General features: G+C 45.5%; 11 protein-coding genes across 11 annotated transcripts; 8 read left to right on the forward strand and 3 right to left on the reverse strand.

The window, feature by feature from the left end:
• Positions 1–378: 378 nt before the first annotated feature.
• On the forward strand, positions 379–1,670 carry FPOAC1_004059 (uncharacterized protein; the record flags this gene model as incomplete). The annotated part of the gene is made up of 2 exons (XM_044848614.1): positions 379–1,615; positions 1,651–1,670. 2 exons carry the CDS (start codon positions 379–381, stop codon positions 1,668–1,670), a joined length of 1,257 nt encoding a protein of 418 aa, XP_044707324.1.
• An 865-nt stretch (positions 1,671–2,535) lies between these two features.
• FPOAC1_004060 (uncharacterized protein) lies at positions 2,536–3,337 on the forward strand (the record flags this gene model as incomplete). The annotated part of the gene is made up of 2 exons (XM_044848615.1): positions 2,536–2,661; positions 2,732–3,337. 2 exons carry the CDS (start codon positions 2,536–2,538, stop codon positions 3,335–3,337), a joined length of 732 nt encoding a protein of 243 aa, XP_044707325.1.
• A 71-nt stretch (positions 3,338–3,408) lies between these two features.
• FPOAC1_004061 (uncharacterized protein) lies at positions 3,409–6,532 on the forward strand (the record flags this gene model as incomplete). Its single annotated transcript, XM_044848616.1, has 5 exons — positions 3,409–3,886; positions 4,699–5,190; positions 5,241–5,297; positions 5,347–5,620; positions 5,677–6,532. 5 exons carry the CDS (start codon positions 3,409–3,411, stop codon positions 6,530–6,532), a joined length of 2,157 nt encoding a protein of 718 aa, XP_044707326.1.
• A 565-nt stretch (positions 6,533–7,097) lies between these two features.
• On the reverse strand, positions 7,098–8,930 carry FPOAC1_004062 (uncharacterized protein; the record flags this gene model as incomplete). The annotated part of the gene is made up of 3 exons (XM_044848617.1): positions 7,098–7,798; positions 7,851–7,905; positions 7,965–8,930. The coding sequence occupies 3 exons, from the start codon at positions 8,928–8,930 to the stop codon at positions 7,098–7,100; spliced, it is 1,722 nt and encodes a 573-aa protein (XP_044707327.1).
• Positions 8,931–9,657: 727 nt separating this feature from the next.
• Positions 9,658–12,999, forward strand: FPOAC1_004063 (uncharacterized protein; the record flags this gene model as incomplete). The annotated part of the gene is made up of 3 exons (XM_044848618.1): positions 9,658–10,243; positions 10,302–10,829; positions 10,886–12,999. The coding sequence occupies 3 exons, from the start codon at positions 9,658–9,660 to the stop codon at positions 12,997–12,999; spliced, it is 3,228 nt and encodes a 1,075-aa protein (XP_044707328.1).
• A 1,246-nt stretch (positions 13,000–14,245) lies between these two features.
• FPOAC1_004064 (uncharacterized protein) lies at positions 14,246–16,543 on the forward strand (the record flags this gene model as incomplete). Its single annotated transcript, XM_044848619.1, has 4 exons — positions 14,246–14,645; positions 14,733–14,906; positions 15,024–15,048; positions 15,100–16,543. The coding sequence occupies 4 exons, from the start codon at positions 14,246–14,248 to the stop codon at positions 16,541–16,543; spliced, it is 2,043 nt and encodes a 680-aa protein (XP_044707329.1).
• Positions 16,544–16,745: 202 nt separating this feature from the next.
• Positions 16,746–17,309, reverse strand: FPOAC1_004065 (uncharacterized protein; the record flags this gene model as incomplete). The annotated part of the gene is made up of 1 exon (XM_044848620.1): positions 16,746–17,309. One exon carries the CDS (start codon positions 17,307–17,309, stop codon positions 16,746–16,748), a length of 564 nt encoding a protein of 187 aa, XP_044707330.1.
• A 2,165-nt stretch (positions 17,310–19,474) lies between these two features.
• FPOAC1_004066 (uncharacterized protein) lies at positions 19,475–19,982 on the reverse strand (the record flags this gene model as incomplete). Its single annotated transcript, XM_044848621.1, has 3 exons — positions 19,475–19,553; positions 19,609–19,846; positions 19,901–19,982. The coding sequence occupies 3 exons, from the start codon at positions 19,980–19,982 to the stop codon at positions 19,475–19,477; spliced, it is 399 nt and encodes a 132-aa protein (XP_044707331.1).
• Positions 19,983–20,788: 806 nt separating this feature from the next.
• FPOAC1_004067 (uncharacterized protein) lies at positions 20,789–21,299 on the forward strand (the record flags this gene model as incomplete). The annotated part of the gene is made up of 3 exons (XM_044848622.1): positions 20,789–20,876; positions 20,926–21,169; positions 21,221–21,299. The coding sequence occupies 3 exons, from the start codon at positions 20,789–20,791 to the stop codon at positions 21,297–21,299; spliced, it is 411 nt and encodes a 136-aa protein (XP_044707332.1).
• A 1,167-nt stretch (positions 21,300–22,466) lies between these two features.
• Positions 22,467–24,394, forward strand: FPOAC1_004068 (uncharacterized protein; the record flags this gene model as incomplete). Its single annotated transcript, XM_044848623.1, has 6 exons — positions 22,467–22,750; positions 22,885–23,173; positions 23,220–23,279; positions 23,327–23,565; positions 23,618–23,907; positions 23,955–24,394. The coding sequence occupies 6 exons, from the start codon at positions 22,467–22,469 to the stop codon at positions 24,392–24,394; spliced, it is 1,602 nt and encodes a 533-aa protein (XP_044707333.1).
• Positions 24,395–25,072: 678 nt separating this feature from the next.
• Positions 25,073–26,695, forward strand: FPOAC1_004069 (uncharacterized protein; the record flags this gene model as incomplete). The annotated part of the gene is made up of 3 exons (XM_044848624.1): positions 25,073–25,377; positions 25,429–25,712; positions 25,761–26,695. The coding sequence occupies 3 exons, from the start codon at positions 25,073–25,075 to the stop codon at positions 26,693–26,695; spliced, it is 1,524 nt and encodes a 507-aa protein (XP_044707334.1).
• Positions 26,696–26,741: the final 46 nt, after the last annotated feature.

Here is a 26,741-nt window from a genome sequence, read left to right on the forward strand (position 1 = left end):
ATAAGTGCTGGTAGGAACAGTTGGCGCCATCTAGGCCAATCGTACAAATGAAAGTGGAATGAGCAACTGGCCATCATCATTAATAAGACATGGAGGGTAATTGCGCCGTGTGAATGATCCTGGGAATCTGTACTTGTGAACGGGGTACAGAGAGCCAAGTGAGCGGAGTGGATGCTGACCACAAATTTCTCCAAGGACCTGATGTTGCGAATTCACGGTCATCAATTTTGATTTCATTTGTCAGCCTTTTGTAATTACTAATTCACCACATGTCTGGAACGCGTAAGTTGTTACAGTAGATATAAATAATGGTACTGCCCAAAGACATCGTAAAACACAAAGAAACCATAATAGTCATCATCGCCACAACAGCAAGTCATGAGTTCCAGACCCTATGAAATCACTATCCTTGGAGCGACCGGTTGGACGGCCACGATCTGTGCTGAACACATTGCCCGAACCTTTCCAGTGAACACAAAATGGAGTATCGTAGGCCGGTCCTCAACCAAGCTTGAGGCTTTACGTCAATCTCTACGAGTCATCAACCCTGATAGGCTGGAACCAGCTGTTCACATTATATCACAGCTTGACGAGCAAAATCTCGCTCCCCTGGTCAAAAAATCCCATGTTATCATCAATGGAATAGGTCCTTATCACCGTCATGCAACTCCAGTTGTAGCAGCATGTGCTATGAATGGTACCCATTATGTTGACTTCAGTACTGAGACGCTTTGGATCTCAGAAATGATTCGCGACTATCATGAGCTAGCTGTCAGTTCAGGAGCATCAATCATCCCGGCAATTTCAGGATCCAGTGCTCCGTCCGATCTTGCAGCCTGGCTCATGGCCTCTTACTTTAGTGACCATGGCTTACCAGCAGCATCTGAGGTGATCTGCTCGGGTGAGATGACTATGCTTGGTATGCAGGGCGGCTCGCTACACACTGTGCTTGATGTTGCAGAAAACTATGGTATCAGAGGATGGTTGATTGCTGATACGTCTGTCTTGCTGCCTGATGGAGAGTCTGCGGGTGGCACCAAGGGACTTTCTGGATATCACTACGACCAACACATTGGGCACCTGACGTCGTCTTTTGTTGCTTTTGGAAATGAGTCGGTTGTTCAGCGATCAGCAGCTCTCGACAGATCTACTTATGGACCAAAATTTGTCTACAAAGAGTACAGTCCAGCAAAAAGCTACGTCGCTGCAATGCTTGTTCATATCGTAACCAAAATTGGCATCCTCCTCCTTGCTGTGCCATGGTTTCGGTCATTTTTGCGGACGAGATCTCTTAGTCCAGGAGAGGGACCAGACCGAACAGAGAGCCGTAAGACTGAAAGTGCCGAGTGGAAAGCTGTTGGTTACATGCCTGGAGTAGCAGAACCAGTCGCGTGTTCCAGATTTGTTTTTCAAGGAGCGTTGGTAGACATGGCGGCAGTTCTGGCTGTGGAGGCTGCAGGAACGATGAATGATAAGCTCAAAATTAGAGACGGCGATGGGCTGAAAGCCGGGTTGTCGACACCTTCAACCCTGGGGGCAAGATTCGTAGATCGGCTTCGCACAACAGGATTTACCATTGAGATTAAGGGATGGGGAACTGCCGATCAAAAGGCAGGTACGTTATGACGTTCTGACTGATCTAGTGGGCAGTAGAAAAGATCGACTTCTAAGTGTTGGAGGTAAAAATAACTAGTTCAAGAACTATGATCTAAAGAACATAAACTGATCTGGTAATTCCGTCTCTTATGCTTTCAGTGGTCACTGTTTCTGGTACCCTGAGCCAACAACTGTAATCGGGCGCGATTGTAATGCAAGGATCAGGCATCCATCCAGTGGTCTCTTGCTGATCGACCTTACCCGTTAGAGTGCGGCTGAGACACTATCGCAAGAAGATCGACCGATGGCTACCTTATGTTTAGCCCGAGATAACTTGAACATATATTAGTAGTAACGCTAATGAACTGAGAAACTGTCTGTTCAATTGTTCTGGAATGATTTAAAGGGTTACATGTTGAGTTGGGATAAGCATAAAATAGATCGTGGAGATGGTTGACATCTTAATTCCAGCCAAAGCCACGAGACAACACCAACTGGCACTAATGCAAGCCTTCGCACACCTTTAATTTAGAATGCCCCTTGCGTCCTTGCTTCTGTCGCGTCCAAGTGTAACGCTTTGTAACACAGAACAAATAGGAATTAAACATTGTTAGATCGACAGCCTAGTTGACTTGGCATGGCTTGCAATCAGTGGATTCATTACCAACAAGACCCTGTGGTACCACAAGGCTGCATTGAGGAAGAGGGGTAACGGTTGGGTATGTGAGTTGGGAGTGAGGGCATAAATAAGTCGTGAGACGCACTAGCCTTGTCTATCACCCATTTCAAGCTTGGTCTTACCATAATAAATCCTTTCCTCCACATAATTTGAACTACTTCTCGATGTTGACGTTCTGCATTCTACCACTTGCTTTTTGGGCTGTAGGCTCATTTGCATATAGTGGCGAAATGCTACAGTTCAACACAGGTCCAGACATGATGTCCATGGCCGACGCCATAACGAATGACATGCTTATCCCAGACGTCGCCTCCAACTTCTCAGAATGGATTGAAGGAAACAACCAGATGGAGTCGTTCGGCCTCAGCCCACGACAAAGGCAGTGTGTTGACCCAGGATACTGTTAGATCCCTATGATGAAATGCTTAACTTGTTGCAACCCTAACAAAACCATAGATCCCTGTTCGAACGGTCAAAGATGTTGTCCTCAAGGAGATACATGCGTTCCCGGCGGCTGCTGTCGCGGCAATGCCCAACAGTGTGGCTCAAGCAAATGTTACTTCCCATCCTCCCAAATCTGCTGTCCTAGTGGTATTGCCTGTAAGAAAGGGCAGAACTGCGTCGACGGTGGCTGCTGTGAAAGTGGCGAGTCGAAGTGTGGCTCGTCTGGGTGTTATAATCCCAAGACATCCGTCTGTTGCGGAAGCTCGAGCATACACTGCCCCAAAGGCTACGATTGCATGCCGGGTGGTGGATGCTGTCCAGCTGGTCAGAAGCGATGTGGGAATAGCAAGTGCTACGATCCTAAGAAAGCAAACTGCTGCACTGGGCCTGGAACTGTTTGGGCTTGTGAGAAGGGCAAGGAGTGTTGCTCAAACGGATCTTGCGCGAATTCTTCGACAGAGAAATGTTGCAAGAATGGGGCGTGTCAAGAAGGAACAACTTGTTGCGAGAATGAATGTTGTCGATCGAATGGCTACTGTGCATCCGACGGATACTGTAAAGCATGCCCTGCTGCTACAAGAACTGTCTCGTCGACCGACACAACTACCAAAACTGTGATGAGGACTGTTAGAGTCACTACCGATATCGAACCTGATACTGGAAACGCTCCTGAGTTTACCTGTGTCCCTATGACAGCTACAAATGACGTTGGCGCAACGCTTGAGCTTGACGATGGTTGTATTCTTCATTATGAACCACCCGAAGCTACGACTACTCAGAATAATGCAGCTCGTCTGCGACGTGAGGCCCCGATAATACCTGTGGTCAGCCACCCAGTCGGACTTTTGGCTCGTCAAGCATCTTGCACGCCTTCCACGACTTTCACACGAACTATATGGGAGACTGAAACGTTTACAGAGACTGGCATTCGAACTGTTGTAGTTCAGGGCGAGGATGCAACCTTTTCCTGCCCCGAGATGGAGGTCACCAATGACGTTGGCGATACACTTGTTCTGGATGGGGATTGTGTACTGGAATTCACTCCAGCAGAGCCTACTACTGTACAGGAAGAAGTACCAACACAGGCCAGACCGACGGCGAATGGCCAGGGTCCTGATATCCCGGTTGGACCCTCAGGGACAGCCTCCGCGGATGATGACAGTTCCGGTTCGGTTTCTGAAGTTGGGATGTTCTTGATGACAGGGTTTTTTGCTATTTCTGTGCTGTGGACAGCACTTTAATCATGAGTATCTTGTAGTTAACGCTGCAGGCATTTCAAAGACGGTAATACTGTTTGACGATAATAAAACAATAAATTTGCCAACCGCAATGACGCCCGACAAGTAAAGTGAAACTACCAATCACACTCGATGATCAAAGGAAAGAGGCGCTGCTTGTTCCAGGATCTCAAATTTTGCTGTCGCTCCTCAATCAAGCCTTTAAGTTAGTCGGCACAGCCACTTTGGCGGCCGATTTATCCCTTCAAGATAGTTCTCACATTTCCAACATTCCATAGCCAACAAAATCTTGGTTGCCCTTGTATTGTTGTAAGCACTTGCTCATGCTACGTCTTGACTTTAATTACAAAGCTGCATGTTGGCATTAAAGCTGAATGGTTTCATCATGGTGCCTTATTATGAGTCGTCGTCGACAGAAAGTAAGCAATTGGTCTAGTGGGTCCCAGCGGCGCATGTAGAGTCAAAACGGAAATTGTAGCGCCGATCAGACGCAGGGCTCAGTGAGTGTCGATCTTTACTGTAGCGGCACGTTATACTAAAAAAGGCAAAAAGTTTCCAAGAAGGACAAGGCTGATCTAAAATATTGAGTAACCCACGTTGGAGGTCTGATTAAATGTAAATAAAGAATTACTATATAATAAACGTGCTGGGCTGGTTTGAGTAAGGCTTTCGGTACCAGACAACTCAATCATAACAACTTCATGATGACGAAGACTTTCTATTTATCACTGCTTTGCTTAGGCATGGTCACCAATGGCCTTGGACGCCCGACTGAAGAGTGTCCCATTTTGGGGCCTGTCCTTCCATCAGGCTTTGACCTTTCCAAGTTCAAAGTCGTCCAGGAAACCAAGTCCAACTTTCCGAACATAATCGAATCCATCCTATCCTCAGGCACCATCAACGAAACACACACATCCTTCGCCATCAACGTCTTCTCTACAGCCACGAATGAGTCTCTGTACTCTTACTACCACGCTGCAGAAGCGCTTAACGATACTCTCTCTACGGGCAAGCTTGATGACGAGACTGTCTTCCGTATTGGTAGTGTATCTAAGCTTTACACGGCATACGCTCTCCTTGCAAATTCTGGGTTCGACATTGTGAATCGTCCTGTAACCGAGATTCTACCCGAGTTAGCGGGTAACAATAGAAGTGAACCTACCGAGAGGGTCATATGGGAGGATGTTACTATCGGAGCTCTGCTGTCACATCAAGCTGGGTCTGGAGGAGTTCGTGAGTTCTCTGCAAATATCAAACCTTGTGCCAAACTAATGACGTTGCAGCACTTGAGATTGCTGTTTTATGCCCGAATAATACTATCCCAGGATGCACATTTGAGGGTATGGAGTGTTGAGTCATACTTTATGTCGTATCTAACAATTCAACTAGATTTTCTGGCATACATGAAAATGAACAAGCGCCCTGTCACTCTCCCTTACGAGGTCCCAGTCTATTCCGATGGTGGCTTTGCAATGCTCGGGGGAGTATTACAGCGCCTGACAGGACTACCATACAACGACGCGATCAAGACGATCCTTGGAAAGCCTCTGGGTCTTAACAGTTCTACTTCAATCGAGCCAAAGGATAATGATCGGAACGTTCTAGTCGTTCCAGGACCCGCTGAAGTGTCGTCATGGGGTCAGGACAAGCAGGTTATTGCAGGGTGCGTTGACACTTCTACCTTTTGCAGCCAGTGGCATTATCTAATCTGTTCTTTAGAACTGGCGGTGTGTACTCAAACGGTGCTGATTTGCGAAGACTTGGCCTGTCAATCTTGAACAGTGAGATCCTTACCGCCGTCGAAACCCGTCGTTGGATGAAGCCCCAAGGCAATACTGCATCCCTTACATTCAGCGTTGGCGCGCCTTGGGAGATCAATCGACTCGCCCTTCCCGTATCTCTTACATCGAACAGAACCCGCATTTCCGATATCTACACTAAACTTGGCGGTAATTCTGGCTATGCTGCTGTCATCGCCCTTTCACCAGACCATGGAATTGGCTTTTCTATCCTAACTGCGGGCGTGGGTGCTGTCCCTGCACGTATCCCACTTCGCAATGCTGTTGGTACGGCTTTCATTAGTGCTGCTGAACGTGCAGGCTGGGAGAATGCAAATAAAACATATCCCGGAACTTTTGTTGATGAGTCAAGGGACGGATCAAACCTCACTATCACCGTCGATGAGGGTCAGCCGGGACTGGGTTTGGAATCGTTCTTCGTCAATGGCTCGGAATGGCGGGCAAACTTGACGTTCCCTGCTTCTGATCCCATCTATGGAGATGACATCCTTGTTCGTCTGTATCCTATCGGCGCAAAGTCAGTTTCTATCTCAACGCAGCTCATCTCATACCGAGCAGTTCCCCAGATCAAGCCCATTGAACCTCGGTCTGCTGTTGAAGGTGGTGAAGGTCTTTTTGACGATGGCTGTACAACATGGGAGAGCGTTGGATTTTGGGGCGATGGCGATGAGTTTACCTTTAAGGTGGTGGACGGCGAGGTTATCAGTGTCACTAATTTGGCCCTGGGTGACCTGAACAGATCGGAATATAATCGGATTTCAGGTGGCAAAGATTAGTACCAGTTGTGACCCAAATGTGTCGTCTTCTAGCTGCATTAATTTACAAATACAAAGCTTGAGAGATGTTTATTCTGTTATATCCGCCTCAGCATATATATCTTCTCCAGCACAATAAGGACTCTTCCGTCGTATCCACTCCCTATAACTCCAGAGCACAACAGGAGCACAAAGGCAGAGAACGATAGCTGTCCCAGCAAGTAGTCCATTCCCCTATGCAATTCCCAGTTTCTGATACATCGATGGTGTAAGCAAGGGAAAACTGAAACCTGCCATCGTGTGCACAAAAGCTGCAGCTCCAGTAGCGCTTGCAGTATATGTTTCATATAAGTTAATTATATAGAGCTCTCCTGAATTTAGGATGGGGTAGCAGAGACAGGGGCAACTCTATGTCACAGCAATGTATTTAATAAAACATCAATTTCTTGTCAAATTACTAGTTCTTCAATGTATTGTAATAATGCAAGTACCTGCAGATTTCAAAATCAACCATTGGCTTCTATGACAAGTGGTTTGGTTAAAACTATAACTAGATCTCTGAGAGATGGAAAATAACACTATGATACTATTTGAAACTAGACCTAATATCGCCCGTCAATATTACGTCACGGGGTATAGCCATGCCCATTCCCTTTGCCTTATTCTTATCGTTAAGGTCATGAGGAAAAAAGACCTGTTTTCCAGGAAACAGCAAATGGGTCGTAAGAAAGTAATCCAACCCTTTCATCTCAAGGTTAGCATCGGGGCGTGGTATCTCCATCTTGCTATAATGGTGCGGGATCTTATCTCGCTCCTCAATTCCAAGCAAGCCATTGAGAAATTTAGCTGGGAGACTTTTCATGTCATGGCCTTTCATCTTGACGTCATACATGGGCTTGTGCTGGAAATCCAATTGTAGAGAATTTGGGAACTTTTCGTTGCCGCCTTGCCACGTACCCTTGCTACCCCAAGTGAACCAAAATTCAACCCAGCCTTTCTCGTCCACTGGTAATTGGAGAGGAGGCGGGTCACCGCCTGGTAGAGGTGGGGGTGAGAAGTAAAAGATCTGGAAGCGCCAATACGCCCACTTCATTTTAGCTTTATACTTCATCTCGACCCCGGCATTGATACCAGGAGTCAAGGTTATCTCGGTTGGAGTATCATTTGGTTCAAACTCCAAACCATCGCATGTGTTAATCCAAGTAGCTCCAGGCAGTTCCGACTTTTCGAAGAATTTGTCAATTTTGACAGCACCAGATTTAAGGTTCCCCTGGACCTTCATGCCCTCTGCATTGAAACATGTTAGTCATAGCATCATGATTGCACCAGTATAGCTTACCGTCTCCAATTACAGACTTGACCTCCATTTCCTGAAATCCGTTCTTGAGATTCTCCTGATTTGCTCTGTTAGTTATTTAAAGAAGGATAATGCAAAGGTTTAGAACTGTCTTACCGCGAAGAACTTTCTTGCGAATATATCATGACTGAAGATGACACTGGCAGAACACCCTTTAGGAACAGGGCTCTGGATATTGCCATCAGGATTAAAGTCCAGAGGGGTTCTTCCGCCAGGCATTAACCCATTGTTATAACCACCCTCGACGCCAATCCACATAATCAGGATCCCGGGCCACTTATTCTGTTTATCCTCTTCAATGATGGAGAACCGGAATGAAGAAGGCCTCAGAGTGATCATTGAGTCATCGGTTGTCTTCCTTGAGATACCGGATATAAAGTGTTCCGGGTGGTTTTCGTTAAGCTCTTTTTGCATCCCTTCCACCAACGCTGTTTTGAGAATCGCACCTAATCGTCTGGGCCTCTTGCCGCTCTTGGGCTGTTGGTTCGCATCTGGCTCCTCAAGCGTAACGGTGGTCTTTTTGAAGGATATGCAGATCTTACGAGAGGCATCAGGGCTGTCCCCCAGATGGACGGTATAGTCGACAGGCGCATCCGGAGACTTTCCAGATCCTTCAACGTTCCTCAGCTCGACATCAATCTTGACCTTGTATCTAGGGGCCAAAACGCCAGCCATATCTGCCTTTGGCCTCGAGTCCTTCCAATTGGGATCCTTGTCGTCTGGATATTGGTCGTCGTCATCGAGTTGAAGCTTCCATAATTCGAATTTCCCCTTTAATTCGGCACTCAAGGTAACTGAGCCGATGCGGCTGGTGGGATAAAAGTGCAGACGTGGAGTTGGAAGCTCGACATCAAACTTGTAGAGATGTTTCACGTCTGTTCCTTGGTCATCGTAGTCAAAGGCATGTCCCCAGTAGCTCATGGACTCCAAATTGTTGATTGGATTCTCTTGTAAGATCTCATTAACTTTGACGGTGTCATAGGAGACTACCACATCCCATTCGTGAGTAGAGTCTTTCCCTTTCATGAGATTAATGAGGTTTTCAAAGCCAAGTTTGTCCATGTTGACAAGGTAGTGCCTCGAAGGTCAAAACGGAATAATATCGTCAACGGGAAAAAAGGGTAATAACAATCTACAACAAGATTGAGGGAGGGTACCTTGACGTGCATGGGCGAGATGAATGTGAGGTAGAAAAGCATTATCGTATTCTTATTGCTCCAGAAGTATCTTTCTCACATCTCCAACCAGAGATACTCAACCTCTCTATCTGCTTTACGTGAAATAGAGGTACTCCACATCGATGAAAATGAAAGTGGGAGAGAAGGGGAAAAAAGCAACTCCTTGTCACAAATGAGGCCAGCCTCTTTACTGTTCTGCGGTTAGTCCCATGGCCGATCACTGCACAATGGCAGCTGAAAAGCTAGCGCCTTTCCACATTCAATCTCTATTGCATGCTTAGCCGCGCTGATCTTTACACGGCACGGCCCTTGCGGGTCAATAACGTGTTCCTATTGGGCTGTTTACATATGGCAAAGGTTGAAGCACCATTTTTACTTGGTAAGGGATCACATTTTATGAGGGGGTATTGTGGAGACGAGTGAGACATTGAGACAATAGGCGTCAATCTGACACGACACATTGTCAAAATGATTTCTTTTTGGGGGGTTTGGTCTTGCCCCGGTCGAATAGTGGCTCATGTTACCTGTCTCTCGAGCAATTCGATCATTCCACCTAAACATTGACTATCTACTATCTCATATCAACCCTTCTCTTCTCAGTAATCGTTACTATGACCATATTAAGTAAGCCATCGAGCGACAAAGACGATGCAAATCCAGGTCATGAAAAGAAGAGGGTATTTACGGATACCTCTGCACGATTCCATGTCAAGGACACTACCATTGTTCTCCAAGCATCAGAGACACCCTTCGTCGTAGACTCTACTTTCGATTTATCCTCTGATGCGGTTCTGGTATACGCTGAAACGATACAAGTTGGGAGCAAGCTCATCCAACTTCCTGGAAAGAATCTGGGGTTGTTCTGTAACAAACTCATGATAACTGAAGATGCTGAGATAGATGTTTCTGGACTTGACGGAAGGGAAGGGATCCCCAAGATATCCGGTCCAAAGAAAGACGTGCCTGATGATAAGAAAAAGAAAGGAGATAAGAAGGGCGACAAGGGGAAAGATGATATGGACAACGATGCAACTGACGGCAAGGACGCTGGTAATGTTTGGCTCTTCGTACAAGATGCCAGCGTTGAGACCCTAAAGAGGCTCCGGATAAGCGCATTTGGAGGGAGAGGGGGAAAGGGAGCCGACAGCAGCGCTGAGGGTGTACCGGGGAATGATGGCAAAGCTGGTGGCAATGGAGGTAAGTCTCTTGGTTCCTCACTTAGTCTACGGAGAAAATTCTGACCCTGTGAAAACAGGTAACATTGAAGTTATTTTGGGGTCACGCAAGATGAACGAAGCAATGGAGGTATCGGCTCTACGAAAACGGGCGTGGCCAATGCAAGTCCGCGCTCTGCTTGACGAGCACTTTCAATTGGTGAACGATACAGATTCTGCGTGTGTCTCCAAATATTGCGAACATTTGTCGACAATTCTCAAAGTACAAACGATCCTGTCAAGTCTCCAATATGATAATGAAGTAGGAGAAGAAGTCAAGACTGCTGAGAATTCTATCAACAATTATCTGAAGAAGGTCAAGTCGCCGGATATAGACAGGATGATAGACTCCACAGCTGCCCTCTCTGCAATTGAGAAAGAATTAACCAGTGTCAAAGACATATCGGCCATTAACGGCATTCTTAAAGATGGCCGAATGCAAAAGGCCCTTGCGGCTGTTTCTGAGGAGTCCGAGCTAGCTAGTATTCTCGAGAATCTCTATGAAGGCCTGATGGATGAGGTTCATAGCGCGGAGAGGAGCCTGGCCAGCCGTTGCAACAGTATTGAAGGTACGCCGATACCACCCCAAGCTCAATCTCTACACTGAACTGACACATATATACAGGAGAGGGTGGACAAGGCGGTCGAAGCCCCAACGCGTTAATACCTCCTGGAAAGCGAGGAGCAAGTGGTCTGCGCGGCAGGGTAACCCTGCAAGACCTGAACCCCGCAGGAAGCGCCAGGTACCTCAATGCTACGCAGGCCTTTGCCTTCCCTGAGCAGTGCCAACTGCTGCTTCGTCAAGCTGACCTGGCCTTTTACAGTCAGGCCCCTGAAGAAATTGATCGTGCGGCTGAGTTATATCGTCGTATAGTGGATCGCTTGGGGTTCCTCAAGTTCGCCAAGTTCAACCAAAGTTCCCCTAGACCTTTAGTCAAGGCGTACCAAAGCTTGGAGACAATTGCCAAAGTTACACTGTTCAGTGAGGATACTCTCAGATCGGTTTACAATCAGGCCAAGTTGAGGCTCCAACGCTTGGTGCTGGGATTGGACATGTGGGGTCATGATGAACTCTGGGTACCTCGCTTGTCGGTTCCTTTCTATGACGCCGACTTGGACATTGGACTTAATCTCTTAAAGGAAGAGGAGACCCTAGTCGAAGAGTATGAGAAGGAAGTGGTAGAGAACCGTGCGACGGCCGTTCACGTTGAGAAGTCGAAGTCGAAACTTTCATCTACTCTAGAAAGCCTGAAAGCCACTATAACCCAGCTCGAGCACCCAAATGGCCCATTAAAGATGGCCATATATCATATCGCAGCTTTCAACCCTCAGCTTAAAGCTAAACGGCAAGAGATACGAGCCATATTGAAGTCATTAAAAGGAAAATTCAAGGAACCGCCTATTAACTACCTAAAAATACTCGATGGGTTGTCAACTCTGGTAGACACAAGTATGAAGCCATCGTCCATACTTAAGGGCTTGAAAACAGCAGCCGAGTTATATAAGAGCAGGAAGAGTTACAAAGATGAGAAATATGGGGAGTTGATGGAGGACTACCTGATTGACGAGATTAAAACATTGGAGGGCTCGATATCTGATCTCGAAGACGGATTCACCACCAGAGCGGATCATACCATCGAGCTCGATGACCCAAAATGCATCAAGATCCTCGCAAGCAACGAAAAGATTCGAGAACTGTTCAAGGAATATCGAAAATCTTTTCCCAAAGAGGTTACCACAGAGCTGAATGACGCCCTCGATAAGTACGAGTTGCTGGTCAAGACACGCAATAAAGCAATTGTCGAGCTAAACTCGTGCATTCTACTCTTGCTCGAAGCACATGAGTCAGTCACAAGTCTCGACGCACAAAGCAAAAGCCTGGGAGAGAAGACGCTACATATTGATCCCAACCTCCCTTTTATAGCCCACTGGCTTCGAAGGGCTCGTGATGTTTGTCAGTTTGCTGTTATGCAACAGCTTAACCACCAACGCCGTGCCATACGATTCTGGGGCTTGGGTAAAGACATACGGTCTAGTGGGTCTATTCCTGTGGCCAAGTCAGTTATACTACGTTCTGAAAGGCAGGATATACACAAGGCCTTTACTAAGTGCCTCGAACGTTATGCCGAGAGTGTAAGGAGCTCGTGGCCTCTGCACAAGAATCGTGCCGGGCCCATCTATACCCTCACCAAGGCTCAGTTGACGGAGCTGAAAAAGCTCAAGACTATAGAGGTCGGCGACAAGAAGAAGACAGAGCATAGTGTCTTGGTCGCCATTGATCCAAAGTCTCCTCACCCGTTCCGTAACTATACCGACATCCGCTTGCGCCAAGTTCGTCTGTGGCTTATCGGGGCAGACTGCACACCTAACGAGAGTGGAAAGAAATTGGTTACGGCCAGCCTTATCCAGATGGGAGACGAGACAATACAGACCCAACACATGGAAGATGTAGAGTTCAGTCACGACCACGTGCAGATCTCATTTGAGTATTTCGCAGACGAGGTACTGACTCGGGAACAAGCATCGCATGCCGCTGTTCACGGTCGACAAGAGACTGAGGACTATCACTACATTGGGGCCAGTGCAAAGTATTCCAGCATAGCAGCTATTGGACCGTTTGCTACCTGGAAGATAGTCTTGCCTGTTAACCAGAACACGAATCAAGGACTGGATATTTCAAAGGTCGAAGATGCTTTCTTTGAATTTAGAGGAACTAGTCAATCGGCTATAGATGGATGAGCCTGTCTATAGAGGACTATAATTAATATAGGCTTTAAGTATATACTTCTAAGAGATAGAATATAAACTAAGTTACTGCCTAACTATATACCTCCTTACTCTATATACCTTTTCTTACCTTAGAGTACTTTTTTATATCTTTTATTTTAAATGTAATTAGAATTTTATATAGTCTAAAGGTATATATCACGTATATAGTATTAATATCGTAACGCATCTCAATATCAACGAAAGGAGCAGGCTAAAGAATATAGTATTTTCATTATGCCACATACTAATTGAAACAATGTTATTTAATCATTGCTATTACTTTGATCATGTCCCCAAGACTAAGAACAATAGATAGTTACTAAACAGGCAGTGCTGTCTGTATTAGCATATGATTGGCTATGGCTAAAGTAGCTTCTTGTGATGACTAGCTATTTGCACTGTATTTAGTATGAATTTTAAGGTATTTAGTAAGCCTTATTTTTCTATCTAAGAAGTGGAATTTTCCTGCTTTTAATAGAGGATTGCAGCTAATAGAGCTATCCCTGCTTAGATTAGCTTCAGTCTAAGCCTATCGAAATAACTATTTAATAACCGGTCTTATCGCCGGTTGTCACTTGCAGGGGCATTTCTAACACTTCTTGACAATAATTACATCGACGCGTTAACTGGGCGAGCCTCATTTTGGCAATGTTTGCGAAGCAGGCTGTGAAGCAGGGTCTAGGAATGGGACATCAACCCTCTGACCGTCTCTTATCTAGAATGGGAGGCTTCCATAGCCGAATCGCAACGACTGTCAGCCAGCACGCGATTCTGGCTGTACTTTACGTCAAATCATCTATTAATCTGCCTTGACATATCAGTTTTACAATGGAAGATCATTGTACATTAAGAAGCTGGGGTTGTGATTGGAAGACAGAACGTGTAAGCATGATCTGACGATCTTTACATCCCTGCCTTCTTATTCAGCTGTAAGTGGTCGCTTTGTTCAACGCTTGCTTTGGCCATTGTGATTCTTAACTTGGAGTCTGCATGATGTGTTGGCTAGCAACTTAGCCAACCACCTGCGCCACCAATCGCCTCAGATGACATGTTTTTAAATCTGGGCCCATTAGGCAGAACCAACTCAAGTGCTGGCTGACAGGAATTTTATTGTCTAGAAAACATTTAACAGTGAAGGATTACATTGATCGAGTCCATCTGCATCCATCGTGTCCGTCCATGCCATCAAGCCACAACACTCTGCTTCGCGCCAACAATGACATCATATGGCGACGTCAGGAAGATCATGGAAGACGTTTCCATGATCATCAACACGTTCAAGGGGATATATAACGCGACAGATGACCTCGAGAAGCTGATTAAAGAGACTGAAATGTTAAGTCAACTAGCAGATGCTATCGAGACAAACGGCACTAGTTTTGAAACAAACCAAGGCTTTCAGAGCATCCTTTCACGAACGAAGCAATGTATCTTAAATCTCAAACAACACCTTAACAAGAAAGAATCTAGAATCAACAGGACTTTAGAAAAGGTCAAGTTGGCAAAGCAAAGGAATGATTTAGAGAAGAATCTTGAGAATGCTCGTCATCTGAGCAACCTTCTTTCACAGCTGAATATGACTCTGTCCATTCGTGATATTTCTGGTGCACAAAGAGGTAAGAATAAGATCTATCATCATCTCTCATGAGAGCTATTCCACTTTTGCGCTTCTCAAATGGATATACGTACTTACATTTTTACAGATGGCGTGGTGCATGATTTCATCGAGACTTGGACACCAGCTATGGCCGACGCATTGTCCAAGGCATATCCACGTGTGCAGGTCACGGAAGGGACCGGCCAGTGGATCCAGGAAAACGATCAGTATCAAAGTTGGGAACAGTCAAAGAATGGGGTCCTTTGGATCAACGGGTTACGTGAGTTATATGCCCTTTCTCCGGGATTTTTTATGTATACTTCGGGACTTACGCCTCAGAAATCTCTAAACAATAGCCCTTTCTCCGGTACTCATGGCTGACTCTATACTGGCTTAGAGGGATGTGGGAAGACAGGACTTGCGTAAGTATATCCCCTTGGCCAATGGAAGATTTACTAATGTACATGGTGAAGTATCACAATCGATGACCGGTTCAGGGCAAGGTTTCCCTCGTTTTGGGCTTTGTCAACCAAAGATGCACAGCAACATCAGTTCTCCCCGGACTTCGAAATTGCCACGATCTTCTGCTATCACCAAGTTGAAGGCATGCGACAACTTGAAGATCACATGGAGATATTGATGAGTTTGTGGGCACAGCTAGTCAAATTGAAGCCAGAATGCCGCCCAAATTTCTCTTGGATACAAAATGCCAAGAACAATCATCAACTCGGGACTCTCACTGGCCAAAGAAGAGTGGCATTCCAGAAAGACCTGCTGAAACACGCTCTGAAACATTCTGGCAACACTATCCTCATACTCGATGGGCTCGATGAGATTCCGAGAAAGCTTCAGCTCGAAGTAATCAAAGATCTAAGATGCCTTCAGCAGGAGAACGATCATTGTCGAATCTTGATAACATCCCGACCATACGAAAGCATCACAAGAATTTTCAAGAACGATCCACAAGTGTACATGGAAGCACCAGATGTTGACCTCGTGTTGTATATGGAGGAACGTTTCTCGCGACACGATTGGGACTCTTATAACGAATTCAAATGTCACGACATTATTAAAATCCTGGTCCCAAAATGCCGCCAGTCATTTCTACTCACTCAACTCCTGATGGACGAAGTAATAATATCAGAAAGCAAGGCTCACTGCGAGCGTATTATTTCTCAGCTGCCGTCAACAGTCGATGAAGCCTATAAACGCGGCCTCAATCGCCTTCAATCCGAGTACTCTTCTGAAGGGTTGGCGAATCATCTTCCGTGTATGGCCATCCAAGCATTGTTCTGGGTGGCCTTCTTGAAGACCCCATTGACAGCAGATGAACTTACACATGCACTGACAATCGCCGACGGTGGTAAAGGATCTGATTCCAAGGTACAAAGGTGGAGGGAACGGGGCATCGACGTCAGGACTACCAAGTTGGTTGTGGTTGACCCTGGGGACGGAAAACTCATTATCGCACACGAAACCCTTACAAGATACTTGACCAAAGACGAAACTCGTCTGAACTTCTTTCCACAAATTCGAGAGCATATACATGAAGTCCAATTGAAGAGCCTCCTCACAAGCCCTAGCAATTCAGAGATGCTGGCAAGGACTAAGGAGGAATTCTTTGAGCAATATCCTTTAATTCGATATGCACTTTGGAACTGGGGAGATGGGTTAAAAAGTGTCTTGGAGCAAGGCACTTCTCTTTGGAAGTGCACTCAAGAGTTTTTGGGGACTCCTTTCAACAAATGGAATAAATATGTCCAGAATGAAACCAGTGGGGTTTTTTCTCAGAATAGGTTGTTTTGGGGGCTATATGGACATCCCTGGCCCACTGGCAGCATGGACAGGCTTTACTGGGTAGTTTTTTACGAGCTGCAAAGTTTTGTCCCCTTGTCGAATGATGTTGATACCGAATGATTAGTTGAAGACCCAATTTCAATAACACCACTCAGCCTTCCAATTAGATCTGACAATATAACTTGGTCAAATATAGTATCATTCTTAGAGAATATTATGAAAGCAGATATGAAGTATTCCTTGGATAATTAGTGTCCTGCTATTGATGCAATCTGCCGATAAATGCCCAGTAATTCTGTAGTGATATAAAATGTCACCAAAATCAACCCTTTGCAATCCTTTCCGCTTCCTCCTCAGCCTCATTAACAATACCCTCAGCCTCATCCTTTGTGAAAGCATCGGTAAACTTGACCCAACTCCCATGCGCAAGTCCCGTTCCAGCACCGATAAGTAATCCAAGACCAGCCGTTGGAATAGCTACGACGCCTGTCAATAGTGCGCCAACACCCATGCCCAAACCACTCGCAACACCAGCTCCGATACCAGTACCCATTGCACCACCCTGCAACCATCCCTTCTCAAGTCTTTCGGCCGTTTTCATAAGCTTGGCTGCTTTCTTGTCGATTTCTCTTGCTTCATGACGTATGTTTTCCGCTTCTTCCGGGTCCTCTTCTTTATCTGCTTTTTCGTGTAGTTCGATAGATTTCTCTTGAAGACCTTTTGCTTCTTCAACTCTGCTCTGAATCTCTTTTATAATGCGGTCTTTGGTTTGGGATGAGCTTTCGGAAGGGGTCTCGCCATTTTGGCTTTCGCCCTTGGATTGGTTGCCAGACATGAATTGGGCAGGGATTGCGCCGGAGAAAATAGAGCCCAGTGCCTCGTTCATGGGTTTGTTAAGTGCAAGGATAGTGATAGGTGATGTTACGGTATTTATATGATAGACTAAAATGGTAGTCGATGATAAGAGTGGAATGTGGCTGGGAAGGAAAACCTTGGTTGGAAATGTACTTGTTTTATGAAGAGGTGGGGGTGGCGGATGACGTAGTAATCCCTGTACATACAACCGGATTTTGTAGTCGTACGTAGGCAGTGATGCATAATGAGGTCTCACAACATGGTATTGCGAGCGACTAGAATTTATTTTATTTAGAATTCAATACAAGAGAGTAAGAGGAATTAACATTCTGTTCTTCTCAACGACTAAAATAAAGACTATAACAATACTAGCACGGTTGTAGGTATTATTAGTCTTTCAAGTTCAATATATATCTCCGTTTTATCTAGATCCTTAACGATTCGTCAGAATAGATAATAATACAGATGTTAGAAGTATTTCCCACTATTATTCTCTATTGGAAGACTAACTGTCATTAGTTTCTACAGTCGCGCTGATACGTATCAGTACTGTCTTTTACAAGTAATAGAAATACATAAAGTTCAACTCAGCCACCTTAGAAACTGCCATTACCCTCGATAGTATCTGCACCTCGAAAGAGTCTTTTAGACAGGACGTCTGACTCACGCTACTCCGTTGGTAGCATCGCTGCTGGTAAAACATCAGCCACCTTTTGCTCTGACTCTACAGTTATGGCGTGTCTATAAAATAATATTCCAAGGTGTAATAATCGGGGATCTTGTCTTATCTTTCCCGTGGTGTGTGAGAGTAAAATTGGGTATATCTCTTCTCTCTTCTTATCGGTCAAAATCGTTCATCATTCGTGTTGCCTGTTGCCGCCCACTAGAAACCCACAGTCAACAAACTCCACCTATTCCAACACAGCTTTCAAGTATCGTGGATACAATGGGTCAGATACAATCCCGTTATGACTAACTAAAGGCGATTGATGACAAACTACAGATTGAATTCACCATCGGTCACACTCAGAAGGCTCATCATTATAATGGACACCCTGTGTTGCGTTACATTTATGCTTCCCAAATTTGCGAATCGATACCAACAGGGTCTGAGTCAATGCTGCCGAGTCTCCAGTTCAATGAGCTTCCAGATTAGTTTCATCCTTCCGGTCCACAGACTAGACAGGGTCCAGCTTTACAAATTTGAAAACAACGTCCTGCACTTGAGCCCCAAATTAGATAAGGTAAGCTATTGATCTTTATCTAATCTAACCGCAAAGGCTAACCCAGAAAGTAGTGGAACAGGCAGGGGGTATCCATTAAACCCACATACAAAACTTCAAGGATAGTGGTATAGCCTTCCCCCCGAAATCCACATCAAATCTCACTTCAATGCTAATTTGAAAAACGATGTCAGCCCTACGACATGGTCAAACACGACCCTGCCGGAAACTCGGCAGTCCCTCTTGCGATTTCGGATCCTTGGCATTGATTTTGCCGCCACTTTAATGCCAAGAGAACCCTTCAGCCCAATTAAGTTCGCGGCATGATAATCCTTCTTGATCTCGATTCGGCCCTGAATGAACCTTTGTTTGCCGATTGCGATATCTGTTACTCCTCTGGGTGTTACGTTTGCCCTAGTGGATGGGCTAAGGTGGTCTTGGTGATATCGAAACTCCCTGATGATGAGATTGTCGCGACTGTCAGACAGCTTCTGGTGTCTTGACTCGCATCGTCCAACGTGATAGTGACTTGACCACTAATAAACTGAGGTGTCTATCTGTGCCTTCTGTTTTTCATTGCCAGGTGCGGCTATCACAAAACAGCAGGTGGCGAGCTGGCGAATATTCGACGCAAACAGCGGATTGAACGCAACTGGAATAGATAATATCCGGTGTCCATGCAGAGGGTAACATTGCTGTACACTTGATAAAATTATCACTGCCTGGGAATTATGAGGTTGAAATAGCATGTTAATTATAGAAAGTTACGAGGACGAGATGAATAAAGGTACTATTAGATTAGTAGCCAAGTCTGGGCGAATAAATGGTAATATAAAACTTGTCGATGGTATAGAAGATTAAAGATAACGAGTTTCTAAATAGTGTGTCTAACCCCGAGAATATCTGCAAGTTCTATCAGATCCCCAACACTGCAGAACTAGCAGGACATAGTGACAACCCTCATATGTGGCGTTTAAAGGTTTCGAACAGTGTCACACCCAGTGGCCCATTCAAAGTATTTCGCAGCGTTTCCGAAGTACTTCAAGTACAGACTAAGAGTCATCAAGTTAGATATAGCAATATGAATCTGGACGTGATAGTACTTACGTATGACCGGGCTCGCCTTCACCTTCACTGTCGTCAATGACATACTTTCCGTCATCTGTCCAGAAGCATTGCGTGTTGCGAACACCGTAGGAATCTGCCTTCAAGAGCTCGCAGTATTTATGAATGTGGTCATCATTTCGCGGCTCAGTGATGAGCTGCACTCGGTATCTTCTCAAGGCATCTTCACTCCAGTTGTCGAGCCATTGGAGGGTCAGCTTGCAGTTGGCGCGCTTGTCAACTAATAATAATCAGTATTGAATAGCCGATTTTCGTAAGAAGAATTGAGAAATACCTTGAGCAGTATTGGCAGAAGCGGGAACGGTGGCAGCAAGAGCAGGGACAGCTGCGGCAAGAGTGAGGATTGAGAACTTCATTTTGATAGAGTTGAGTGAGATAGTTGAATGAGTAATGAATATGCTTGTGAGTTAGGTATTGAATTTGAGCATTCTTGCAGGCAATGCTTTCAATTTATATTTACTCTCGGTTCCATAGGCCTGGTTGAATCCAATGTCCTTCAGCGCTGGGCGCGGAGCATCTTGCTAGGAGTGAGGTTTCTAGGTCGATCCGAGAGTCCGGTGTAGTATCCTGCGGTCTGGCTATCGGGCCTTTCGATCTGGCATCCGGAATTCCTATTTCGAATAATATGGAGAATAAGGCAAAGGCAACTCCATCAAGATATCCACTTGAACAGCCTCACTAGACCACTCCGAAAACAAATTGTGGTTCTGACCCTGCATTGATTAATTTGACAGCGGATCAGCGCTAATCCTTGGCTCGCAATTGACCCACGTTGAGAACGGAATCGGGCTATCTTTTGCTCACCACGTCTTCCGTTGCATTACTCCATATGGTATTACAACTGTCAATCAAAATATATTCAACGTATTCACGACCCCATAGAAGGAAGATACGCATACGACTGTGCTCGGCCCTTTACTGAAGGATTATCGGTTTGCCGAAGGATTCTCGTTTTACCAGACGGACCGACTGATCAGCCTTCAGTGTCCCGGATATAGTTTTACTAATTCTGGATGAGTTCGGGCAAATTGCAACAAATCTATCATTACAAACAAACATCTTGAGCTATAAAGTCGAGGTCTAATTCCGCATAATACACTTCTTCCTTCTTCACTCTATTCCAATTCATCAAATCCAACACCATCACTCAACCTCAATCAAAATGAAGTTCACTCTCCTCACCCAGGCTGCTCTAGCCATCTCTTCCATCACTGGAGTTGTTGCCTCTCCTACTCCTGGTGCTGTCACTGGTAAGGTGCCCAGCCTTTTGAAGATATGCATCTACTAACCACATATTAGACTCTGCACTTGACAAGCGCAGAGATTGTTCGTTGACAATCAAGTATGACAAGGTCTTTGTTGAGGATGGTATGGATAGATATCGCCATTGGCTCATCACCGAGCCCCGCGAAGACAAGCATCTCCAATTCTTCTGCGAGGCAACCTATCATGCCCAGTTCATGTACAACAGACAATGCTACTGGGGTGATGATGGAAAGTACTACGTTGATGTGAGCGTGGCCAGAGGTCCTGCCGGTCATAAGTATGTATACCCGATTCTGAAATCATTTCTTTTCTAACTTGTAATCTCTAGATACCTTATGAGCGCATACAACGGAGCGAGTGAAGACTATGAAAGACTTACCCAATGCCATGCCATCAGGGAGTTCTAGTGGAACTCAACGCTGAGGAAGATTGTTTAGACCCCGGGGGTATAGGAACCTTGAAGTCCTGAATGTTAATAACAACTATGGATGGGACGGGACTCGGAGGAGGAAGAACAGAGGAACCTGAAGAAACTAGTATATCTTTGCACATATAACTTTCTTGATAATACAGTAGTATTTACATTTTACACTGAATTTAGCCAACGCTTCAGGCTTTGTTGTTCAGTGAGGATATTGGGCAATTTTCGTATCCTAACAATTTATACCCTTGTAAAGTAAAGGACCCTGCAGAAACCACACTAGCGGCTCCAACGGGAATATCGGCGTGATGTTTAACCCCAGTATAATGCCCCACGCATATTTACTGTGACGTTCCGGATGAAAGGTCTTCCTTTTCGGGTATAGTCTACCCTGGAGCCTTATCTCACATGTCAAGTGCGGTTAGATAAGAAGAGCGTCATGTGATAGACCACGTGACTACGTCAGTTATATCTGCAGCTCTGGAAACAAGTTGTCTATATAATTGAATTATTATCTGATCACTTTGAAGATAGTTTGGATATTGACCTATGATATTTATCATTATCCTACTAGATCATTATCTTACTAGCACAAATGACAGGGGCTTGAGTGCAATTGAGTTACTATTCAATGAAGGGTTATTTGCACTATCTTCGTCTTTCCAATTAAAATCTCTGCTCTTTGCAGAATTAATTTACCGTCTTGAATAACTATTTAAATAAAAGCCCAAAGTTAATTAAGCCTCATAGATATACTTGAACATCGAAGTCAGTTCATTACTATGTATTCACGTTACAAGATATAATATCGTGTTTCGTAAAGATTACCCTGCACTTCTGCCACAGAGACAGAAGTCACGCGAAAAAGACGCGTGTGGTCTACGTCATTCAACATGGTTTAAACCTCTTGGTTCGAGCCCCGCCTTCCGAGAAAATAGAAGATCATCCCTCATTTTGCCTTTTTAATCAGATAGCAAGCCAGATATATCATCATCCCTGATTGGCCAAGATAATCAGTCATCCCTTAACCTCCCTTGTTCTCCAAGCCAAGATCTCATGTCAACAGCCTGTCCTCTTGTCTCCAATATCATCGCAAATATCAGAGACCAATTGCAAGTTATTTAATTGAATTGGCGTTGGAAAATTGTCGAAGATGTCAACTACAGGTTTGGACCGTCTGGGCTCCACTTCCCCAGACCCAGGCGCGTCATCACGCGATAACCACGCCCTTCTCGACATGGTGGATGGGGAAGAGGGGATCACGAGAGGGAGAAGTCATGGCGAAGCCAAAGGTGCTGCTGCGGATCTAATGCGACGACTTGGAGTCTCCCCTGAGCGACGAATTAAAGTTACGCCTGAAGATGATGCCCGAGTTCTCAAGAGAATTGATATGGTTGTTCTGCCTCTTATGCTGGCAGTTTACTTCCTCCAAGGCGAGTGACTCCACCCAAGACAGACAATCGCGCTAACATCAGGTTAGGTCTTGATAAAGCTACAATTGCATACGCCTCTATCTTTGGACTCATAGAAGATACCCATCTCAAAGGGAACCAATTCTCATGGCTAAGCAGCATCGTCTACGTGGCTCAACTAATCGCTCAGTTTCCGCTAGCATGGCTTCTCGTCAAACTTCCCATTGGCAAGTTCACCGCGTGCATGGTGACTCTCTGGGGTCTCACACTCACATTCATGGCTGGCGCACATACTTTCCATAGTCTGCTGTTCGCCAGGTTTTGGCTCGGCGCGTTTGAGGCAAGTATTGCACCTAGCTTTGTGGCCATCACGCAAATGTTTTGGAGAAGACGAGAACAGCCGTTGAGAATGAGTTATTGGTATGCCATGAATGGATTTACAGGTGTTGTATGTTGACCTCTCTCGATTGTGTGACAGGACTGATCTATTATAGTTTGGAAGTTTGGCAACTTGGTGGCTTGCACAGCTGCCATTGGGATTGAAGCCATACCAGGTACGTCCAACATATTCTCATCAATCTACCATTTACTGACCAATTAGACCATATTTGTTGCCTTTGGCATCATCACAGTTTGCTTCTCAACGGTATTGTTCTCATACATGCCCGATTCTCCAGCAGAAGCAAAATTCCTTGATAAGCATGATAAACTCATCGCTATCGAGAGATTGAGAATGAACCAGACGGGCGTCATGTCGCGTCAATGGCGGTGGGATCATTTCTGGGAGACTATGCGAGATGTCAAGACTTGGCTGTGGTTTGCTCTCATCTTCAGCATATCGTATGTTAATCCTGTTTTCAATCTAAATCACTACTAACTCATTGATCCACAGTGTTCCCTCTGGTGGTGTTGGCTCCTTTGGTCCTCTCCTCATCAAATCATTCGGCTTCGATTCCTTTGAGGCTATTCTGTTCAATGCGCCTTTTGGTATCGTTCAACTCATTTCTACTGTTGGAGGGTCTTATGTGGCGACCAAATATCACAAAAAAGGCCCCGTGATTGCTTTCCTGGCTATCTTTCCGATCATAGGCTGCATGATTATGCTGTCCACGCCACATACACCTGATGGCAGGAATACACTTCTTGGTGGTTATTACATGATTTCTGTTTTTCCAGGAATAAGTGAGTTCATCTTGATTCATTACAAGATTACATACTGATGATTTTAGTTCCTCTTATCTACTCATGGGCTTCCTCAAACACAGCTGGCGACACAAAGAGCAAATGTAATTCTTCAGTCCTTTTCATCGGCCAATCCCTCGGTAACATCATCGGTCCACTTCTATACAAGCCATCCGAAGCACCCGAGTACCACAGAGGTTTATCCTGGAACTTGCTTCTTTATATGGCGATTGAAGGTCTTGTTGTATTGACAAGCATGTATCTTACATATCTCAACCGCGACCACAGCCGTCGTCGCGTCTTGGCTGGGAAGGATGCTGTGATTGTTGACTATAGCTTGTACTCACCCGAAGAAGCTGATCGTCTTCGGAGAGCAAAAGCTACGGATGGACAGACTGTTGAGAGTGCTAAGGATGGAACAGTCGGAGACAGGGCTTTTGATGATTTGACGGACTTGATGAACGATGAGTTTCTGTACATCTTCTAAGTAGGGCTAGTTATCTGATGTGATAAGACCGGTCAAACGGTCGCAAAGTTTGGAAGTCGCGTTTGTGACCGTATTTCAAAGTCGCGTAGGACGACTAGGCCAAAGTGCCCAAAAAAACGCCTCCGCTGTGGGACAGAGGCACAAGGAAGGGTCCATTTCTACTTCCCGACAAGACTTGCCGCTTCCTCGGAGAAAGGGCCAATCGGATGCTCTCACTATCCGAGAGTTGGAGTCAGCCAAAACGAAATGACGTCTGAGCGTGAATATCAGTATTCTTCAGTCAGTATGAAGAACAAGGCAATTGAATGAGAAGCATTAATTATGGAAACTTATAGACAATGAGAATGCTCTGACGATCTCTAGGAGATAACTAATACCTCTTTTTGATAATGAAGTGACAGTATTTCTAGAGTTAGCCTGGGTTGGACCTGTCGAAGGCTAGGACAGTCTAATAAATTGACCAATTATGTGCCACATAATCAAATTGCCGAGGGCAGAATGTGGAGAAATCCTTCCTCGGAAACTATCAATGGTTACCTCCATCTCATCTGGGGTAAATAATCTGGGGCAGTATCCGTACAGACCATCAAAAGCCACCAGAATACAATATAAATAAATACCCAGCTCCTCCTCTCATCCTGTCTAGTTTCTCATCTGTGTCAAGAATCACTTCTCAAAATGGCTCTTACAGAACTCCTCATCTCTCCCTGGGCACCTTTGGGTCTTGTTGTTGCCATCGTTGCATGGTATATCCTACCATGGATCAGCAACAAAGACCTCCGCGGTATTCCCGCACCTTTCCCAGCACAATTCAGCAACCTCTGGTTACTGTCCACTTGTCGAAAAGGGAAACGATACGAAATCGTTGATCAAGTTCACAAGAAGCTGGGCGTTGTCGTGCGCATTGCACCAAATCACGTATCAATTGCCGATTCCGAGGCTATCAACACCATCTATGGTCACGGAAATGGTTTCTTGAAAGCGTATGTTTTATCGCAACTTGATCTCTATTGGTATAGGCGCTAACAGGATAGTGACTTTTACGACACCTTTGTATCTATCCGTCGCGGTCTTTTCAACACACGCGACAGAGCTGAACACTCTCGCAAGAGAAAGATTGTTTCGCATACTTTTGCTCCCAAGTCTGTTCTCGAGTTTGAGCCTTATATCCGACAGAATCTTGAAGTCTTTATCAAGCAGTGGGATCGCATCGCTAGCAACAAAGAGCGCGATGGCTACGGACGCGTTGACTGTCTCAACTGGTTCAATTTTCTCGCTTTTGACATCATCGCGGACCTGGCTTTCGGCAAGCCATTTGGTAAGTATCTTGAGCAAAAACGTGACGCAAAACACTGACTTGTTTTAGGTATGCTTGAATCTGGTGCCGATATTGCTGAAGTAAAGGCTTCTCCCACCAGTCCTACTATCTATGCCCCAGCCGTCGAAATCATGAACCGTCGTGGTGAAGTCTCAGTAACTCTCGGCTGTCTCCCTCAACTCAAGCCCTACGCCAAGTATCTCCCTGATCCCTTCTTTAGCCAGGGTCTCCAGGCCGTTGAGAATCTCGCTGGTATCGCCATTGCACGTGTTAGCGAACGTCTAGAGCGCGGTGGTGACTCTACCCGAAAGGACCTTTTGGCTCGTCTTATGCAGGGTCGTGATGAGAAGGGTGAACCTCTTGGACGCGATGAACTTACTGCCGAGGCACTTACTCAGTTGATTGCGGGTAGTGACACAACTTCCAACTCTTCTTGCGCTTTGTTGTATCATGTTGTCAGGACACCTGGAGTCATGCAGAAGCTATATGAAGAGGTCACTGCTGCTATACCCGAGGGCGAAGACATTCCTGATTTCGAGTCTGTAAAGCATCTTCCCTACCTCGGCCACTGCATCAACGAGACCCTTCGAATTCACTCCCCTTCTGGTATCGGTCTGCCCCGTGAGATCCCTCCTCATCATAAGGGAGTGACTATCCACGGACGGTACTTTGGTCCCGGCACAGTTCTCAGTGTACCTACATACACAATCCATCACTCGACAGAAATCTGGGGTCCTGATGCCGAAGAATTCAAGCCTGAGCGTTGGGAGACCTTGACTGATAGGCAGAAGAATGCCTTTATTCCTTTTAGCTACGGGCCTCGTTCTTGTGTCGGGCGCAACCTTGCGGAACTTCAACTTAGGGTCATCACAGCCACATGGATTAAGCGATACAATGTCATTTTGAGACAGGATGTTATGGAAACACGGGAAGGGTTTCTGCGCAAACCAATGGGATTGGATGTGGGATTGGCTAGACGATAATGTAATGATTATAATATTTAGTTTCATAACCTAAAACTGGAGGCCA

This window comes from Fusarium poae, chromosome 2, assembly GCF_019609905.1.
Source record: "Fusarium poae strain DAOMC 252244 chromosome 2, whole genome shotgun sequence".
NCBI classification, from domain to species: domain Eukaryota; kingdom Fungi; phylum Ascomycota; class Sordariomycetes; order Hypocreales; family Nectriaceae; genus Fusarium; species Fusarium poae.